Below are 21,731 nucleotides of genomic sequence, written 5' to 3' on the forward strand. Positions count from 1 at the left end.
TTTGTAAAGTACCCTTTCATAGAAACATTATGCCTTGTTTCACATGGGAAAATATCCCTTGTCTAATATAGTTCAATCTACGCTAAATTTGTAGATCGTTTAAAATAAGGGAAACTCATTTTATTTATTCAAATAGCAATAGCAATAACATTTAGACTTATATACCACTTTACAGTGCTTTACAGCCCTCTCTAAGGGTCTTACAGAGTCAGCATATTGGCCCCCAACAATCTTGGTCCTCATTTTACCAACCTGTGTAGGATGGAAGGCTGAGTCGACCTTGAGCTGATGAGAATTGAACTGCTGAAAGCCAGCAATCAGCAGAGGTAGCCTGCAGTACTGCATTCTAACCACTGTGCCACCACGGCTCATATCAAGTATTATTTGATTATGTATTTAAATTGAATGAATTGATTAAAGTGTATACTGTTGCTTAATTAAACTCGTTTTCAACAAACAACATCTTCATAAATAGAGTTCTGTTTATCCTCAGATACCCTGCACCACGTATTATATGGTCCACACTGAACAATGTATCAAATATCAGAGGGGTTATTCAATCCATAATAAGAAAACATTAGAAGAGGCACAAATCTAGGCTTTAGTACCAGAATACAATACTACCTCCTATCATCCTGACTTTAATTTCCAAAATATTTTGGGTGCCATGCATCAAAGCAATGGCAGGACAGCATCCTTGTTCAGATGTTTTGAGCTACACATCTAATCTTCACTCTGACTTTTGCAAAAAACAAAACAAAACAAAACAAAAACCCTCACCCAAAACCAGGAAATCTTCAAAGAACTAAACTTCCTGTTTTGTCTGAACCTGAATGCTTTGGTTACCAGTTTTGGGCAACAGGTTTCAGAGTTTTTGATCTGAAGCTCATTTACATGGTTCCTCATTTGTATGAATAGGAATTTACAATGAAGCAGAAGCTTTCCATTTTTGTGGGATGTGAAAGAAGGAAGAATGGATGCATGCATAGATAATATTAACTTCCAGACATGTTAAATAATAAAGAAATATATTATAGCACAATACAGTCAATAAAAAAATCATTGGCCTGCATATGCAGAGTGCTGTGACTGTTTCTATAGTATTTTTTTTCCAGTACTGTAACTCAAATTTACATAATTCCTCCAGCATCAAGCTATGCACGCAAACATTATTCCAGAATGCGTAGTCCACTTTTAAAAAAAATGCATCAGAATTTTTGTGGAAATCCGTATTGCTTGCAAAGATTGCCTTACTTAATGTTTCCATTTAAACCTTTAAATTTAGACAAGAGAATTTGGAAAAGAATTTGATATTCCATTAATCTGACTGATTTTTTTTATCAACAGTCAGCAAAAACAGTTCTATTCATAGAGGTTTTAGATGAAATGATTTCATGGTTGTTCATGAATTAACTAACAAGGAGGGGCATGTAGTACAACTTTTATACTACGCAAAGATCCTCCTTTACTTCCCATACAGCACAAAAGGAAGCTTTTCCTTATAAACTGATGCCTATAAATTATGAGGAATTTACATATATGACAACACTGAGACAAAAGCGTTACTACGAAGGATTCCTCATATCCATAGTATACTTCTTTATTATTATTGATTTAAATGTTATTTTCACATTATACAGGTAGTCCTTGTCTTACAACCATTTGCTTAGTGACCATTTGGAATTATGACAGAACTGGGGGGAAAAGCGATTTATAACCAGTTCTTGCACTTACAACTGTTGTAACATCCCCATAGTCATGTGACCAAAATTTGAGTACTTGGCATGTATTTACAACAGTTGCAAGGGTCACATGATCGCCATTTGTAACCTTCCTAGAAGACTTCTGACAAGCAAAGTCAATGGGGGAAACCAAGTTTGTTCAGCGTTCCTGGGATATACTTAGCTACCATTGTGATTCTCTTAATAGCTGTGGTTAAAAAAAAAGGTTGTAAATCAGGCATAACTCATTTAATGATTGCCTCACTTAGTGATGGAGGTTCTTGTCCCAATTGTGGTCATATCTCAAGGACTACCTATAGTTTACAATCCAATTCTTCATCTGAACATTCCAAAACACAAATGCAATATATATATCCAAAAAATTTAGGTAAAGGTAAAGGTTATTTATATTCTGCCACTTAAAACAACATTTCTCATTTTTTTCATATGAGTGGGTCTGTTTCTATTTTTCATGCCAGCTTTTCCTCATGCTTCTTCACAATTTGGCTTAAGAATCTAAATATTTGAAATATTCATTTTGATGGCACGGAGTTCTTCATCTGCTGAAGGCAATGATATAGAACCTAAGAGTAAAGTCAGTCAGAAATTTGGAACTGAATTTAGATTCCTACTATTGAGTTTCAAAATTCTACCCTCTAGCAGGATCTCATTGGCTTTCAGAACCCATGCTTAACAATCGAATCTACTTTCAGCTTGATCTTAAGAGCTGCTAAGTGCTCTCTTCCTATGCTATAACTCTAGAAACCTCTGATAAATAAAAAACAATATAATGTTATCGGTTATGGGTTTGAAACTATTAGAGTGATACCTCGGTATGCATCATTAATTGGTTCTGGGAGGTGTGATGAGTATCAAAAATGATGAATACCAAACAAATTTTTCCCGTAAGGAATAATATAGTGAGTCACAAGGTAGCTGACACCGACAAGTTCTAGCTTGTGCATTGAATACCAAACAAATGATAAGTACCGGGACAAAATTTTCGTGTCAAAAAACACTTGGTATCAAATTTAATGAGTTTCAAAGCAATTGAATACCAAGGTACTACTGTAATTTAAAAAAATCTGTGGTGCTGTTTTCATTTTTAGAAGCGGGAAAACTGAAATGTGCAAGGAATGTCTAGGTTATAAGTATTTATTTCATTTTTGCACATCTCAAACTGTTCTCAAGTGCCATGAAGAATGTGAAAAGGCTCCATTGTGACACTTAGGGCTGCGTTACCAGTGAGTCCTTAATCCTTAAAGCAAACATATAGGCACACACCTCCCTAAACAATTATATTTGACATGGGCATATCTGGCAGCGATTTCTGAAGTCTGCATCAAGTTGGGGTGGGGTTTTTTGCGACAAGGTAAAATGTCTGCAATCCTTCACGCAAATGAGCAGCAACTGTCTTTTTACCAGGGTGTACAATTTGTTGATTTTCTGGGAAGGTGTCAAGTTTGCTCAGTGAAGTAATAATCAGATTCTGATCAGGAAAATCCTTTGTAAACTCCAGCACACTTTGGCACACTTACCATACAGTATTTTATATGAAAGCAGTTAGCTTTTCATGGTCTGACAAACTAGGAAAAAGTATGGTAAAGTATATACAGTAAAAGTAAAATTCATTTTAAAAACATGACCCAAAACTTAGAGGTAGTATAAATACACATGTCAGGTAAATTGGACTTTTAGTAAATTATCAAACTCTGCCCATCAATTTTATGTAATCAGACATAAAAATAGAAATACTGTAACATTCCCCCCCCCCCCTTCTTCACTATATAAATACAATTTCCATAAGAAGGATAAGCCGGAATGGAGTTTTTACTGAATACTCTTGCTGATTTCCAGCAATATTGTAAAACTGTTCAATGTAATTGTCCATTACTTGAAAGGATATAATTTGAGTCAGTGCCCTGTTCTGTGATGTTTTAATTGAACTGATGGATTAATTAATTAGGAAAGCGAAGGGTCAATCCACCATTTAATTTGCTCTCATTGTGGTTTGTATGAAGTAAATCTGTAATTTGATGAACATTTAAGCAGGCCTCCCACTTTACATGGGTACTATTCCCACATATGGGGATGGGGTTGGGTTTTATAAATTAACTTAACTTTTAATTTGTACTAATTTATTACGGGCACCGTTGTTTAATTACTTTTAATAATTTTTGATTTTTGTATCTTGTTTTTATTATGTATTGCCCTGTTCACCACCCTGAGTCCTTCGGGAGAAGGGCGGTATACAAATTAAATTAATAAATAAATAAAATAAATAAATAAATATAATATTACGCAGCAGAGTAGGGCAAGGGGAATTAATCTGATGTCAGGAATGTCATGACACAGATCCCACCTCTTTTCTACATACACTTCTATATCATTTACATGTGCCAAAGAGGCAGAGCTTGCAATATAACAGTGCTCTCTTTATTCTGCTGAGAACCTGTATATGCCACTGATATGACAGATCATTTATTTTGAATTTCTATCATAATGCTTATTCTGGAAGAGAAAAAATGTATTGGAGGCCTACATTAGATCCCTCCCCGACACTTTGTTTTCTGCATGAGAAAATGGCACATGTATTTGCTGGACAGTGAAAATAACTCTCTGAAAGGGAACTATAGGTATCTTCAAGTAAATGTGAACAGAACATTATCCCATTCTTCCTTGTTCAGTACAGGTAGTCCTCGACTTACAACAGTTCATTTAGTGACCATTCAAAGTTGCAACAGCACTGAAAAAAGTGACTTATGACCGTTTTTCACACTTATGAAAAGCAGCATCCCCCATGGTCACGTGGCTTACAACTGACCCACATTTATGACAATTGCAAGTGTGATCCCCTTTTGCGACCTTCTGACAAGAAAAGTCAAAGGGGAAGCCAGATTCACTTAACAACCATGTTACTAATTTAAGAACTGCAGTGATTCTTTTAACAAATGTGGCGAAAAAAGTGGAAAAATGGGGCAAAACTCATTTAACAAATTTGCCACTTAGCAACATAAAATTTGGGCTCTATTGTGGTCATAAGTTGAGGTCTATCTGTATAGACAGGCCTGAAAAAGAGAAGATAAGGATGTATGGGGGGAGCTGGCCTCCTATACAGTACTACTCACCACACACATTCTCTGGAATGCCTGAAGATAGCTTATTTCACATAATGACCCTGGCAAAATGTAGGTTAAAAACACTATATTCTTACCTCACGGTGTGTGTCAAAGGAGTTGCAGTCCACCTTCTTAACAAACAGAATGCCTGTTCGATAGTTAGGTTTCCAGTTGTGTAGAGCTCTATCTTTAAGCATCCCTATCTATTTGCTGTCAAGGGATCCCAGGCTTCATCTGCCAATTCCTTCTTGGGACTATTGCCCACTCCTCCAGTCCTATCTACTGCAATGATCAAAATTCTAGCTATGATGTTAAGCTGAGAAACATTGTGAAGAAGAGAACTGATGAGCAACAGGCAAGAGGAATTTTATCTTCTATCGAAACAGGAGATTTACAGATAAGGCACTGTTAGCTAGCTTTCCAGGGTAACTCTGCCAACCATCTACTGTCAAGATCTCAATTTGGAAATACTGTAGTTACAACAGTTTTCCAGCGGCTACATTTCACATGTTTTAATTACAACACCTATCATTAGACCAACTGCTTTTCGGACTAGAAATTTACACACTAATAATAATCAGAATATTTCAAGTCAATGTTTAGTGGAAACATCAATGCTTTGAGTAGACTTGTCTTAGTCTGGACCAGGTATAATATATATGCTGTATTGCGAGACTTCTATAAATCTGGGCCTATAAAAGCTTTCCCCCTTTTTTAAAAAAAAGAAGAAAGTAAATCAACTATTATCAACCTTAAACAGTTAAACACTTTATTTTGAATAGCTTTTGAAAAGAGATACACACTTTTAAAGGGGAAAAAATTAAAGTTCCAAAACTCTGGACTGGTTATGCTGTCAATGACTAACTGTGGCAAGATGGTTTCATGTTTTGCAGCAAATTTCTCAGTCATTTAGTTGTCTTGGCAAGGAAAATGGTATGAGTACTGATTTAGGACACTTCATTCACACATGTGAGGATATATAGATCAGACACAGACCTCTCATAGCAGTTCAGCAGGGAAATGACAGCATAGCCTCTGCCCTTGACTTTGATGGCAAAGTACAAGCAAATACCAATTGGGAGCACATGGTTCTTACATCCCTAAATTTAGATCTATGAAACCAGGACAGAAATTCTTCAAGGATTACAACTAAAAATCAGTGACATTACACTAGATTCTTCTGGATTCTAAAGAATAGCTTTTGTGGTCTGAGGTTTTGTTTTTTCCTTTCTTTTCAGAATTAGCACGGCAGACTCCACCTTCATGTTGATCTGCAGCAAAGTAAAAGGTTAGCAGGTAATATGCTGACAGCAGCACCAGCCTGCCTTTCGTGGATGCATATCACTTAATAGATTTCTTAACTTTCCCATATTTTCACACACTATCATGAGGGCATGAACTTGCAGTTATAGGACAACAACTCAGCATATTGTATTGGCACTGAAACAATGAAGAATGAAGTGCTCCTGAAATGGTAATTTGAGTAAAGTATGACTCAGGACATTTTTGGAAGCTACCCACCCTAAAAAAAGCTCACATAGCTTCACATAGTTATGGAGCCAATTATGAAATCACAGAAAGACAATGAATCCAGCATGGATCAGGCATTTCTTCCACCCACAATAAATCACTTATATTCAGGTCAGGGGAAAGCATGGAAGATGGAGGCAAGGTGAGGAGGACTTAAATGTGAGACAAGTGTTTTCGAAGTGGACCAAATGCCCCTAATGCAATTTTCTCTTCCCATACAATTCAATCTTCTGTGAAATGTATGAGCACAATAAAACCCTCTCATGTGCATTTTCATCAGCTGATGTGGAAAGGCAATATGAACAGCAAGGGACAGCTTCAAGATACTAAGCAAAACTTCTAATAGAGGGCTAGGGCTGTATCCCTTATAAACACAAACTTCCACGTACACGTTATACTGTAAAGGGTTTATTCATATGGTAAGGTAAAGGTAAAGGTTCCCCCGCACATGCGTGCTAGTCGTTTCCGACTCTAGGGGCTGGTGCTCATCTCCATTTCAAAGCCGAAGAGCCAGCGCTTGTCCGAGGACGTCTCCATGGTCATGTGTCCGGCATGACTAGATGCCAAAGGCGCACGGAACGCTGTTACCTTCCCACCGTAGTGGTCCATATTTTTCTACTTGCATTTTTTACATGCTTTCAAACTGCTAGGTTGGCAGAAGCTGGGACGAGCAACAGGTGCTCACTGTTACGCGGCACTCGGGATTCGACCCGCCAAACTGCCGACCTTCTGATCGACAAGCTCAGCATCCTAACCCACTGAGCCACCGCGTCCCTTATTCATATGGTAACAACATATATATTACAGTATAAACACAATTATTGTAACCCACATATCCCATTATCCAGGGTGGTGGTGGTAAATCTATCCCTTTTTATGAGCATCTTCTGGGGATGGGAGGGGTAAGCAATGTGTGCAAGATCTATGACATTATTGTGCAAGTGACGCAAATATGTCATATATTTCATTTGTATTATGATGTGACTGATAGAAACTACATGTATGCTGTGATGTGTACAGTGACATTGTGGCTTTTCCCAGATGGCTATGCCATTCTTCCTCATGTCCAACTATCTTCACAAGACTCACATATCACAGTAGTATTGGCTGGCAAAATGATGAGAAAGATCTCCAAGACGGGGTGAACAGATCATATAGCATGAATAAATATTCAAGAGAATCTATTTATATTCATGAGATCGTTCTTGTCATTACTACACAACTATATCACTGGTAGGGTTGCTGCTGGCATGCAATGCATCCTTGTGCAGAATATTACTTAGCATCACACACACACACATCCCGATTGTTAAAGTTTAATAAGATGTGTTTCTGGTGCTGGCAATTCTTAGTTCTCCATATGTTTGGTGACTTCCTCATGCAGTGCCCTTGTACAGAATACAATTTTGCACATCAGGTTGTGGCAACCTGTATAACACAATCACATGCACTATTGAAGAACTGAAGATAAAGATTTCATTCTTCTTGATCTTGGATAATATAATATATATATAAAACTCTTAGGTTGTCTCCTATCCATAACTTTATCCATTACTTTTTCAATATACAGTCTACAGTATGCTAACAATTATAGTGCATAAGCTGGGCTCATCAAGAAAATAATCACAAGATCCCATGAATTCACCCAAAATGCTAGACATTATAGAAAATGTCTGCTTTGCTTGTAGCATTTTATATTTTTCTACAGCTTAGATCACAGAGACTATTAACATCTTGTGATTTAGATACCAATAGTCTGCTTGGTATGTAAAGTATGTCCATGTACTTCCTGTTGTGGTGTTCACAGTCTTCAATGTTATGACACTTCCTGGCCTCTTAATGAGCAGTCCAATCACACCAGTTTTTCTATGGGGCAATTTTGAAATACCCAGGTATAGAATTACTGCTAGTAGTTTGGAACTTGTTGATGCTCAAGAACTTTCATTGCCCAGGAGTTTAATACAATTACAACAAATATGGTCTACTCTGAATAGGTTTCATGGATTGGATAAAGCAGCATTTTGTCTTCTTCAGGACAATATGAAAAAATGATGCAGAGTGAACATGCTTGTATTTCAGTGTATCTGCTATGCTGTATGCCAGACTTTATTTAAATCCATATATATTTGTAAATTACGCTTCATGAACAAATAGCATCTGATTATCCCAAGTCTCCAAGTCTCTCTTTTGTCAGGTTACTCTGTTTTCCAACAGCCTGTTAATGTTTACCTGAGGAGAAAATATTTTTGTAGACTTGATGACTTTTCTCAATTATGTATTTTCCCAGTATTTTCATTATTCCACATACTGCCCTGATGACAAGCTTTTTGCCTTGAGATGAAATTGCACACTGGACCACCTTATGACATCGTATAAAAAAGTGTGTGTGTGTGTGTGTGTGTGTGTGTAGCATATATATATATGGACAATGGTCCTCCAGGCCTTCCTGTCTTCTACCCTCTTCTGGAGTCCATTTAGGCTCACGCCTACTGCTTCAGTGACTCCATCCAGCCACCTCATTCACTGTTGACCCCTTCTTCTCTTGCCCTCAACCATTCCCAGCATTAGGCTCTTCTCCAGTGACTCCTTCCTTCTCATTAGGTGGCCAAAGTATTTGAGTTTCAACTTCAGGATCTGGCCTTGTAAAGAGCAGTCAGGGTTGATCTCCTCTAAGAATGACCGATTTGATTGCCTTGCAGTCCAAGGGACTCGCAGGAGTCTTCTCCAGAACCATAGTTCAAAGGCCTCAATTCTTTGGCGCTCAGCCTTTCTTATGGTCCAACTTTCACAGCCATACATTGCAACTGGGAAGACCATAGCCTTGATTATATGCACTTTTGTTGGCAGGGTGATGTCTCTGCTTTTTAGTGTGCTGTTTAGATTTGTCATGGCTTTCCTCCCCAGGAACAAGCGTCTTTTAATTTCTTGGCTACATTCCCCATCTGCAGTGATCTTGGAGCCCAGGAAAATAAAATCTGTCACTACCTCCATTTCTTCCCCATCTATCTGCCAGGAATTGAGCGGGCCGGATGCCATGATTTTGGTTTTCTTAATGTTAAGTTTCTTAATGTTAAGTCTGTCTGTCTGTCTGTATGTGTGTGTGTGTGTGTGTGTGTGTGTGTGTGTGTGTGTGTGTGTGTGTACACACACACACACACACACACACATAGTGGGGAGGGGGCAGAGAACATAATGTTTTATAGTGTCCCGGAGAGAGTTTTAGCTGAAACACACTAAGCTTAGTAAACAAAATTTCTAGAAAACTGTTTGTTTTTTGTTTCTCTTTAACTGTAATCTGCCCTTTCTGGGTCTGCTTTCATTCAAAGTTTCAATGCTGTTCACATTTCATACAATCAAGCGCCATTTATGCTACCGGAGCCAATCCCCTGCTTAGTGTTTTATCAAAGGTGTTTTCTCCAAATTAAATAGGACTCGCTTAATAACGTTTAATGTCACACAGCATGCATCATCTTTATACTACAACCTAATATCACTGTATTTGGAAACAAATGAAAAGCTGCCAGGGACAATGGCTGGACTGGGGCAGGTGCTGTTTGCAAGAGTTATCAAACCTCAACTTGGTCACCCTGTTTCTGGCACAATCATTCTTTTGATTGCCAAGCAATAATGCTTCAATGCCTTTGATTCAACTTGCTCCTGTGCAACATTTTTAAAAAACAACAACAGCTGGAAAATATGATAGCTATGAACGACAACATCTGATGTAGTCATGCCAATCATAACAAAAATGCAGGAAGGAAAAGAATAGATGGTACAGACACATTGCACATGGTAAAGAAGACTCAGTGACAAGGGCAGCTGCGCCTCAGGACCCTGACAGCCAATGACTCCATGGCAGATCAAGAAAAGGTGGATGGATTGCATCAAGAAATTCATGGGTGTTGCTCTTGAAGATGCCCTGGAGGGACCCAAATGGAGTCGGCTTTGATGACAAGTGTACCCTTCCATAACGCAGGAATAATACTAGGAAGGAGGAGGAGGAGATAGCTAGAAACTATCCACAACAGGAAGTATAACAATGCGTAGATGCATACACACACACATATGATGGCTCAGTGCTTGAAGACAGCTCCTGCCCACCTAGCAGTTCAAAAGGTACCCCTTGAGTGGGAAGATAAGAGAATTTTGTGAGCCTCAGCATAGTTGTGCTGGCCACATGACCATGGAAATGTCTTCAGTTAATGCTGACTCCCTCAGCTAAGCACCACCCTCTAGAATTGGACAGTTATGTGTATGTGTATGTATGTTTGTTTGTATGTGTATGTATATGTAAATAGATATATATTCAATAAAGGAATATATATATATATATATATATATATATATATATATATATATATATATATATATATATATATATATATATATATATATATATATATATATATATATATATATATATATATATATATATATATATATATATATATATATATATATATATATATATATATATATATATATATATATATATATATATCCTTCTCTCCTTTTGCCCACATGCTCTAATTCTTCTGTACAATTCTGTTGGATAAGTGCCCAGTTCTGAAGACATTCATATTTCAGGATGCAACACCCTTTATAACTACAGCCATTATAGGATTCCATGGAAATTTCAAACACTAAATAGAATTGACATACATGATACATGCACTTTAGTATGAGTTGTCTTGCCCCTTTCAGAGGGAAAAATATGCTACATTTGTTTCTTTAAGCATACTGAACAACCGTTTCTTGGGGAAAGGTACGTTGATACTTCCCTTCTCATCCCAGGATAGTTTCCCCTCTATAAGTTGCAGGAACACGTTTTTCCTTTTACGTCCAACTCTAGGAAGGGTAGAGCTTCTAGCTCTTTCAATAACAAACCTCCCACCTAACAGGGCACAAGTTCAAAATTTATGAAGGTGTACTATGAAGTGGTAAATATGACTGCAAGAAAGGACCCTTGTGAGTGGCAGAGCTAAGTATCTTCCAAACTCAATAAGAAAGGTTTTAAGAAACAGCTAGACATCCCATGACCAATAGGATCATCATTGCTCCAGAGATATTTCCTTAGACAGATAAGGAATTTCGCCATAAGGAGAGGAGAAGGAAAGGCCTCTGCAGCTGAGAACTAAGCTCCGGATTGCCACCTGAGTGGCGACAGAAGAAGTGGGCCGCTGAGGCAAGGCAGGTGTCAGGGCATGGGAGGGCCGCCTGCAATAGTAAGCACATGGGGTAGCTCCAGTCCCCACCCCCACCCTAGCTTGATTTTTAGGCATGCGCCTCACCCCAAAACTAGGGTTTATTTCGGGGTTAGGGCTTATATTAGGCCCACCCCCCAAAAATCAAGCTACGGCTTATTTTCAGGGTAGGCCTTATTCTCAGGAAAACATGGTAGTAGCAACCTTGTTTTCTGCTTTCGAAGTGTTGTTATTTTAACTGGTTGTGTTCAACTCTTGGCAGACTTTAAAGGCAAGTGCTCACCATGCTATCCAGTGAAGCACAGCTTCTTTCAACTGTTGGTTGGTCAGCTTTGTATCAGATTTGAGATTATTAAGCCAGCATGTTCTTTGCTTGCCCCTTCTTCTTCTTCCACTAACCATTCCTAGCATCGTAGCCCTCTCCAATGAATTTGCACGCATGACATGGACAAAGTAAATCAGATGTAGTCTTACGATTTTAGCTCTTAGTGATGTGTCTGGTTTTATGCGATTTAACACCTCTCATTAGTTACTCTAGCTGTCCATGGTATATGCAATAATTTACACCAGCACCACAGCTTTCAAATACAGTACATTAATTTTCTCAGTCAGAAGGTATAATGACAAGGGGCATATTTTTAGTTGTGCCCATTGTAGTGTTTGTGAAGCAAAAACTAAGTGTAAAACTACAGAAAGTGCAATCAGTGCTTTTATATATACAAAAAAAAAAGGCAGACTCTCCCAATGGATTTTGGTCGAAAACAGTTCTTAAACAAAAGATGATTTCAGCTAACATAATTCAAATAATTGCCATCACTTTATCCGCTATAATCTTGAATGGATTTGTTGGAAACTAGCAGGATTTCTTCTTTCTTTTTCTTTTCTTTTCTTTTTACTTTTTTGCTTTCATTGAGAAGCAAATGGGTTGTAAACAACATCACAAATAACCAAAATGTATCAAACCCCAGTTTCATATTAAAACGCAAACTAACCATTTGATCTAGTTTTGGTTGTTTAATTAACAATTTTTTTTAAAAAAAAACCCTCTTTAACAGACCCTTGTTTGATATAACAGTCCTTCAGATAATAAAGTGCTATATCTCTAACAGCATTTTTACTTTCTCTACTTTTTATGGAGAGTAGGATACATTAGAATTTTATCATGGTGGAGCTAATGAAATTGACTAAGATGGTGAAATTGTCTTCTTTGGTGATATAAAAGACCTTGTCTAGCTTTTTTTCTACCTGGAAACCATTTTTGGACTCTTTCCTTAAAACTGAAAGAAATGCAACTATAATTTTGGGATTTGATGATTAGAAATACTGTGTATTATTGTTGATTTTAGAATAAGATTTTAGAATAAGAACTTTATAATGAACTTTATATTTATATCTATATTGAAGAAAGTTGGAAATTACTCTTTTTTATGTTCCCCCTTCTTTTTTCTGCACTTCTAATTAAACAATTATCACTTAATAATGGAGTTTGGATTTTTTTTCTCATGGATCAGCAGAGCTATCTTTGTTACTTGTCTATAAGTTACTTCCTTTTTTTTCCTCCTCTGTTTTTCCCATCAAGATTCTATTCTAGGAAATTTTTTATTAAAATCCTTGAGGACTAATCTGAATCTTCTAATCCAGCTGCTTGAAGTATGACATGTGCCATTACTGACTAGTAGCTATTTCAAGCAAGGAAATCTAGACCTTTCTGTTTTTTCCAGATAGCATAACCAAAACAACAGTTCTCTCCCAACGGGACATTGTATCTCTGATAACAAAATATCCCAACTAAATACATTTTGCCTTTAGGGAAACAGAGGCACTTAAAGGTCACCTGACCTATTAAAGAATAATTGAGCGAAATGGAGAAAGGTCCTTTCAAAACTCATATGGCATGATTTAAAGCTAAAAAAATTGTCCTTGCCCTTAGATGATCACAATTAATGGCCAAATTCTGACATTAATCAAGTTGATTATCACCTATGCCATAGAGAAACCAAAAAAATTGTAATATCCATAATTTCTAAAACATTGCTACTTTGCTCTGCCTTTTTCTTCTGCATGTTGTGGACAATCTGTCCTCCTTCCCTTTTGTTTTCATTTTCATAGATCCATTGAGTTGGGTCTAGATTCAGAACTACCGGAAGTCTACAGTTAATCAAAACAGAAGTAAAGACTTCCAATCGCTTTCTCATCTGAAGAGTGCAGAGAATAAGTATAGTAACATCTTGAGAGTTGACTCTTAACAAACTCTATTAAGACACGGGTTGGGAAAATTATTATAGTAGAACTTGGAGGTTTTCATTATCAACAAAAATGAGAAAAAAACATTATGTTCTCTTGCATTTTCCTGATGCTCACAAGAGTGGGAAAAAAAAGTTGAAAAGCTCTGGGGAGTTTAAAATAGCTCTTGGCTGAAAAAAAAAATTCCAAAGGTCTTCAGCTCAGCAATCCAGATATTATGCAAAGGAATACAATGCTCATAGTAATAGCAATACTCCCACTACTAAGAATAATCATATAGGTCATCAAATACGAATGGAAATGTACGTTGTTGTTTTTTTCTCAAAGGATGCAGGTTACACTATACTTTCCATTGGATTTGTTTTCAATATTGTCGTGCATCTGTATCAATCAAGCTCTCAAAATGTGGGGATACAGACCATACCTCAACCTTCAATAAAGATATCTAAAAATCTGGTTTGTTTTAAGTTACAGCCAAAGATTATTACTGCTTAGTTTTTTTCCTCTGCAGCCGTCCAGAGGAACTAGCTGTGGCCCTCCACTCATCTCACTCCCCCCAGCTATTTTCCTTTTCCTGCACCTGTCAACTCATGTCTGAATATCAACTTTCCATGTAACAGCTCTGGAGATCTGGCAACCGAACCTGAAGCAAATCCACAAGAAAAGAAGAGAGACATGCTGGAAAAAATCTACAAAGAGACTGTTTAATTGGGCATTGATTTCAGGATTTCAGTTTGGTCAAACTACATGGCAGGGGTGGGCTGGACAGCAGCATTGTTCTAGACACTTTCCCAAAACTCACTTGCATTTTGTCACTGCTCCTCCTGTCTTTTTTTCCCCCTCTTTTTTTTATTACATTGGCAGCTCACCTTTCCTCCAGGAAGTCAGCCCTTCCTCCAATCTTCCCTTCCATCTCACAGACACAAGCACAACGGTGTGGAGTATGGGGGACTGGGAGAAAATAACTAACCAAAAGTCACCCAATGAACTTCCATGTTGGCAGGGGCAGGGGGGAGACTTGAACCTGGAACTTCCTATTCTTAATCCAACATCCACTAGACCACTTCCTCCCTCTGAAGAAAAGCTTTCCTAACCAGTTACTCAAAATACACAGAACGGTAATGTTGAAGAGCATTTCTAGACTGCTCCTGAAGTCTGTCTAGAAATGCAGATTCCTTTGAAACACAAACCTAACGAATCATCAACTTAGTTGCAAGGAGCCTTTGCAATTCTAGAAAACATGCCCTTACACAGTTTCCCCACCCCAGGTACACATTTAAATAAAATAAGGATAGCTAGTCTTTAGATAGTCTTTGATTACCAGATGAGGGAGCTCTGTGCCAAAGGAGAGACTGCAAATAAACTTTGTTATTGCCAACATAGATTTCTCCATGCCAGGTAAGCTGCCTCAGATTCTGCAATGAACCATGGGAGGGGTGGGGGGTGGGGCCCAGGACACAGCCATTCATGTTCCAGACAGGGAAATATCTGGTGGTTCAGTTAATGCACATGCGCATATATGACATATATACACCTCCCTAATACATACTGTAGCATATATCTGAGTTGCATGCCACAACCACTCTGAGTTTACACAGGAAATCTCAGTTTCAAATATGAAACCAAAATAACTTTAGAATCGTGTTTAAAGACTCACTTGGAAATATTCTCTTTGAGATTTGGGGGCAGTAACTTTTTTTTTAAAGAAGAACATAAACATTTTATTGCCAGATGCATGGGGACTACTGTAGTTTAATTGTCATGGAGAGTAGCAATTATCTTGTTATGGCTTCAATAATCGGAGCAAATTGGATGAAAAGGCAACAAAACTGTTTTATTTTTTGCACAATTATATACAATGCATGATGGAATGATTTATCTAGCCAGCTCTCTGAAAGAGCCATACAAGGTAAAAACTATCTCTATAGACAGAAAGGGAGCAAAACTTAAATAAGGGGAAACAGCTACTGTATACAGCTCACTGAATCTAGAATGCTAATGATCAATACCACCAGAGATAAAGTAGTCTGTCGAGTACACAGAGTACAAATTTAACAACCGAAAATACCTGTAATATAAGGGGTCTGGTCAGTTTCATGTTTATTCCAGAACTCATTGCATGCAGATTCTTGTGGGCTGTATTTTATCAAAATGGAAGGAGAAAGAATATTGATTGTCTTGGTGACTTTAAATAGTGAAATGCCTTTAGAAATCCCTGCATAACCATAAGTAGTTTGCAAAGAAAATATTAAATGGGAATTGCTTGCAAACTTCTTGCTGATTTAAAACCAGCAGAGCAATAAATACCTTTACTTTCCCAACTGATTAGGAGTCAGAGAAGGACAAGTGAAACCACTGACACAGTTAGTGATTAAATTCATCTACCACTTGAAAATTTGTTTTATATTATAATGCAACTTTGTCTGAACGGGTCACTCCTCTTAGGTCTCTCGCTGTGATTATGTCAGCAACAGTTTAAAAAAATGTTCTGATTAATGAGTTTTCCACAATAAGATTTTAAGCAGATAAGATTCCCAATCTATGAGATAGTGGAAATCTACAATCATGAGGAAAATGTACTGAATGGATAGTTGAAAATGGATTAGCTATGCCAAACAAAATTAGGCATAATTTCTCTGTAATCTCCTAAACTTCTAATATTTGAAGAAAACTGATAAAGAATGAAGCAACACTAGAGAAAATTTACGCTCTAATATGAAGACATTAAAAGATACGATGGTTATCCAAATATGAACAAAGTTCTGATGAAATTAATAAAGATTAGTCGAGATGATACCAGAACTGTTTCTTAATAGTATACTTTCTAAGTATAAAAAAACTTGGAGTCAGCTGCAGCAAAGTACAGTCTCGTCACTAATATGGACAATACAAAAAAAGTAAACATTTGACTGTATAACCCATCCAACTTCTTGCCTTGTCTGCAGATAAAAGATTAAACTGCTAGAATCACTCAATTCCTGCTTGACTTCAGGAATTTCCCTCTAAGGAGCAGTTGATAAGTTCAATACTATTGCTGTGCTAAGAGGTAGTTGAGTATTGTACTACTACATCATCAAAATGAAAAAAAAAAACCAACACGTTCCTATAATGTTTAAAACATGGCTGTCATATTCAGATCCAATATGCCCTTCTTTAAATATTTCTGTAGCCCATGAATAAAACAACACAAGACTCTTCCCACACGTGAGGTAAAGGTTTGCTCACCAAGAGCCCGTTGCTATAGTCACTATAGTGTAATCCTTGATCAGGCCCTCTGGCAGCCACAACAATCATGACAACAGGTAGACATTTCTGCTATGCTCAGTCTGATGGGACTTAATGCTACCATGCAACACGGTACCTTTGCAATGCACAAACTCTTCCCCAATAGGGGGACTTCCTTCTTCACAGAGCCATTGGCCAGTCTTGTGTTCATCTGCGTGAATGTCATTGTGATCCCCATTGCAGTCACTTTTCCCATTGTTATTGGAATATCCGTTGCTATACATTTTCAAGGCAGACCTCCGGAAGCAGAGGATCTCCTGGAAAGCATACCTGAAGTCCGGGCTTCGACAGTAAATTAAAGGGTTGAAAGCAGAATTGACATATCCCACCCAGTTCAAAAAGATATACACATGTTTGGAAATCAAGGTCTCTTCAATAGCACACACAATGTGGACAATGAAAAAAGGGAGCCAACACAGAGTGAAAGTACCCATGATAATGCCCAGAGTTTTGAGAGCTTTGTGCTCTTTCAAGCAAAATTTAGATGCTTTCCTAAGATTTCCTTTACCGGCATTTCGTTCCTGATTGGAGTTTTGCTGATGGAATCGTCCTTCGCATTTGTCTATTTTTTTTAGCTGCTTCTGAGCAACCTGGAAGACTCTGGCATAGACAAAAACCATGACCACCAAAGGTACATAGAAGGAGATGACAGAGGAAGTGATAGCATACTCCTGGTTGATGAAGAAGTCACAGCAGCTCTCATTCAAGTAGCAAGTCTCCGCATCCTGCCCTTTGGCTCTGTACCACTGCATCTGGATAGGTAAGAAGGAAGTCAGGATTGATATGACCCAAACCAAGAGGATGACCATCCTGGCTTTATTTTTGGTCAAAAGGCTTTGATACTTGAAAGGAGAAGTGATGGCAAAGTACCTGTCCACAGCAATGACACACAGCGTCTCGATGCTGGCTGTCACACAGAGGATGTCAATTGAGATCCAGAACTCACACCAAAAACTCCCAAACTTCCAGATACGCTGGATGATGTAGCTGGCTCCGAAAGGGACCACCCCCAGGCCCATCAGGAGATCCGCACATGCCAAAGAAGTGATAAAATAGTTAGTGACCGTCTGCAGCCGCTGGAATTTGGCGATGGCCGTGATCACCAACACGTTGCCAAAGACGATGGCCAGCACGATCAACGACATGAGAATGGACATGCCCACCACCCAGCCTTCTCCGGACGCGGTGGAATTGTCCGGGCTTTGCCTGCTACTGCTGTTGACGCTCAGCGCGAGGTGTACCGAATCGACGGGACTCAGCGTTACCATTGTGCCCTCGAAACAGCCTCGCTTTTTTTTTTGGTCTTCTCGGCCGCGGCCGATCCGGGGTTACGAGCAAATCCGCTGCCACGCTCGGCTTTCTTTCGGCTCGACAGCTCCCAAGTCCCCGTCCACTTAACCTTTGCAGGCACTCTGCTCCCAGATGCCCCTGGCACGCTGGAGGAGAAGAGCCGGGCTTGGCAAGCGAGCCGGGGGGTTGACGCGGTGGTGCGCCTCATGCAGCCAGCAGCCTGAACAGCGTTTGTCGCGTCCTGTCCTGTCCTGTCCTCGGCTCGGCGCGCCTTGCCTTGATAACCTCCCGCGCTCCCCGAAGTAACCCTTTTGCCGGCTGGAACTTGTCGGGAGCCCGTTATGTTTAGGGAGTTTATAGGAACTCTCACTTGTGACGTAAAGCTCCCTTCAGCCAATAGGCTGTCAACAATCAATCTCACAAACACACACGCACACACACAAAGAGAGAGAGAGAGAGAGAGAGAGTCGGCGGTGGCAGCTGCAGCCTTGTGGCCGCGCTGCTTCCTTACTCCTCGTCGCCTGGTGGCACGGAAAGCTTCCTTCTACGCCGTGGCTCCCGATTACACCTCCGTTTTCTCAACAGCCCAACTAAAGTTAGCGCCTTCTGGCCGCTGGGAAACCGCCGATCCTGTTGCTGGTTTGTGTTTCTCGCCGGTCATCTGGCTCGGGAAGCCGATCGGTGCTCCCTGGAGAAACAGGCAGGAAGATCGGGAAGCCCCCCCCCCCCGGAATGGGGCGAGGGATAGCGGGGAACTGAGATTGTTTTAGCAGGAAATGCGAGCGAGAGTTGATCAAGAACTTGGCGCCCCTCGGGTGCTTAAAGTTTCGAATCTTGCAGAAATGTCTAAAGATTTCTGCTTACTTGAAAGATCATTCACAGGAAAGATATATTTCAGTTTGGAGGAGATGGATAGATTACATTCAGAATAAATATGGGACTAAAAAGTTCCATTTGGCTTATGAGTAGTTTTTAAAGGGATATTGTTATTGATTGCTGGTACTTTGTATGTATTTATGTTAAAGGGGAGTTAAAGCACATTATGAATTTGGTTAATTGTATATTATGTATAATTTTTTATTTAGAATATGATTATTATAACTATAATCCTGTATTTAGCTCTGGGAAGTGGGGGGGGGGGAAAGTGGGCGGGTTTGGGGTGGGGGGGATTTGGGGATATATTGTAAAATCTTGTTTTTGTAAAACTCTTTAATAATAAAAAAAAGAACTTGGCGCCCTTTGCCGCGCGTCATCGATCCTCAGGTGCTTGGGAGCGTCTTGGCAGGCACCTTCCACGGACGCACCAAAACCCCACCTGGGAACGCCGGGTCGAGTGAAGCCTGAATCCCACACGCAGCGTAAAACCGTTCTTGGCTGCTCCCTCGAGAGCATTTCTGACCAGGCTTGCTGGGATTTTGCAGCCTCCGCGAGATGGAAGCTGCATGTTTGGCATCCGTTTCCAAACTTTTATCTCCAGTACTTGTCTTGGGCTGATCCCACCGCCTGGGAAAATATTCTTATTTGGGAACGACAATGTCCTTATTTTTATTTGGGAACAATTACAGTGTGGCACTTCTATTTTGTCTCCTTCATCTAGTTGCAGTATTTACTACTACTATTAAATATGGGCTATTGTAAGATAAAAGGTGAGTTTGGGTTGTTTTCTTAAAGGGGAAAAAAAGCTACCAACCAGTCTGCAAATAGAATAGTTACGATTGTACTTAAATCCTATCTCAAATATCAGAAGCGAGGGCCCTCTAAATAAAGTTGAAAAAAATATCCAATGCCTTCCAGTCTACTGATGAAGACATTGTGAAATGTTCATAAGTTCTTGCTAGAAGAGCAAACTAAACAAAACTCTCATTCATCTGTACCAGCCAGTTTCGACACAGCACAGAAAGAACCATCTTGTATTTGTTTTCCAAGTAGGTGATAGATATAAGGAACCTGTCAGACAGAAAAGCTGGGACACCAGTAATTTAATATCATACCCATGAGTGAACACACAAGGATTTCTTTAAGCCTAAATAGATAAAGCTACCAGTTTGTCCCAATGTTAATTTCTGCTTTTCTTATTTATCAATTTATAGCCTGTGATGAAAGCAAATGAATAAAATTCTTAGCTCATGAACACTTCTGAACAACCACAGCTGGAAAGCAACAACTGAGAGAAGAGGGCTGTGGGATTCCTCAAACCCACCAACTGATGAGCTTTCAGGCAAGACTACAAAATCCTTGGGTGTGATCCAAGAGCAGCACTTTTGTGTCCTAAATTAGTTTAAAGCAGTTAACTACAGTAGTATGTGTGGAGATGTAAATAAAACTGCTCAAGCAGCCAGGCTTCCAATAAAAATAAAGCAAGGAGCAGGCAATTAGACTTCATAACCTTTAAAGTACCATAGGATTTTTTTCATTGGTTTTGCTGCAAAAAAAAAAAAAAAAAACAAGAGGGTGTAACAATAATGTGTCTAATATATAAATAGTTTGAAAGTTGTCTTTTCCCCACCTCTTGATCATCACATTGCAGTAGACCCTCTAGTAGTATAATCAGGGCTTTTTTTCTCATAGAACGCTCAGAACGGAGTTCCGGCACCTTTTTTGGATGGAACCTTGTAGGGTAGGCAAGGTGGGTTGTATGACGTGTGAGTTCTGGCACCTTTTCCTTTTACAAAAAAAGCACTGAGTATAATACTGTCTTAATGTAACCCTGTATAACCCAATTTCCTGATCATGCAGATTTCTGTTTTCAGGTCTAATCAGCAAAGTTCACTCCAACCATTACCTTATTTGAATGTATCTTTCAACACATATCTCACCACATCCTCTCATTCTAGCTAAACTTCCTGAATCTACTGGTTCTGAATAAAGAATTGAGAAGGAAACAAATTAATCCTCAAATGTTGTTAAAGAATATCAATGCATTATATAACTATACTGTAGTTGTACTGTTTTATTACAGAGATAGGAAAAGGGTAGGTGAACAGTTCTGAAGGAGAATTTCATACCAGAAAAATTATAATTTACTTCTAGGCAGAATCAGAAAATATCCATTATCTTCATTTCAGATCAGTAAAATCAGTAAGCACTCAAATTTTATGTCCAGTCAAACTTTGAAAATATTTTCATCTCAGAAAAAAATACAGTGCTGTATAATATATTAATTATTAATGTGAACGAGATGAAATAGGAGATGGTGATACTGATGATAACTTTTATATAATTTTAAGAACTAGCTTATCTTTCTATCAAATGTACTTAATTAGGCTTGGCTCAAATCACACTTCATAATTAGTAATAATTACAAAATATGTCTTCCAACATTCCCATGTATAGTTTTT

At 38.7% G+C, this 21,731-nt stretch overlaps 1 protein-coding gene across 1 annotated transcript in view; it reads right to left on the minus strand.

Moving 5' to 3' along the window:
* ADRB2 (adrenoceptor beta 2) overlaps positions 1–18,700 on the minus strand; it is a 72,747-nt gene extending 54,047 nt beyond the window's left edge. Inside the window, exon 1 of the mRNA XM_081316319.1 lies at positions 17,180–18,700. Coding sequence (XP_081172445.1) covers positions 17,180–18,371 — 1,192 coding nt within the window. The 5' untranslated portion in view covers positions 18,372–18,700. The remainder of the gene's footprint in view (positions 1–17,179) is intronic.
* Between the last annotated feature and the right edge of the window lie 3,031 nt (positions 18,701–21,731).

This window comes from Vipera berus (assembly GCF_964194415.1).
Source record: "Vipera berus genome assembly, chromosome: 2".
In the NCBI taxonomy this organism is placed as follows: Eukaryota; Metazoa; Chordata; class Lepidosauria; order Squamata; family Viperidae; genus Vipera; species Vipera berus.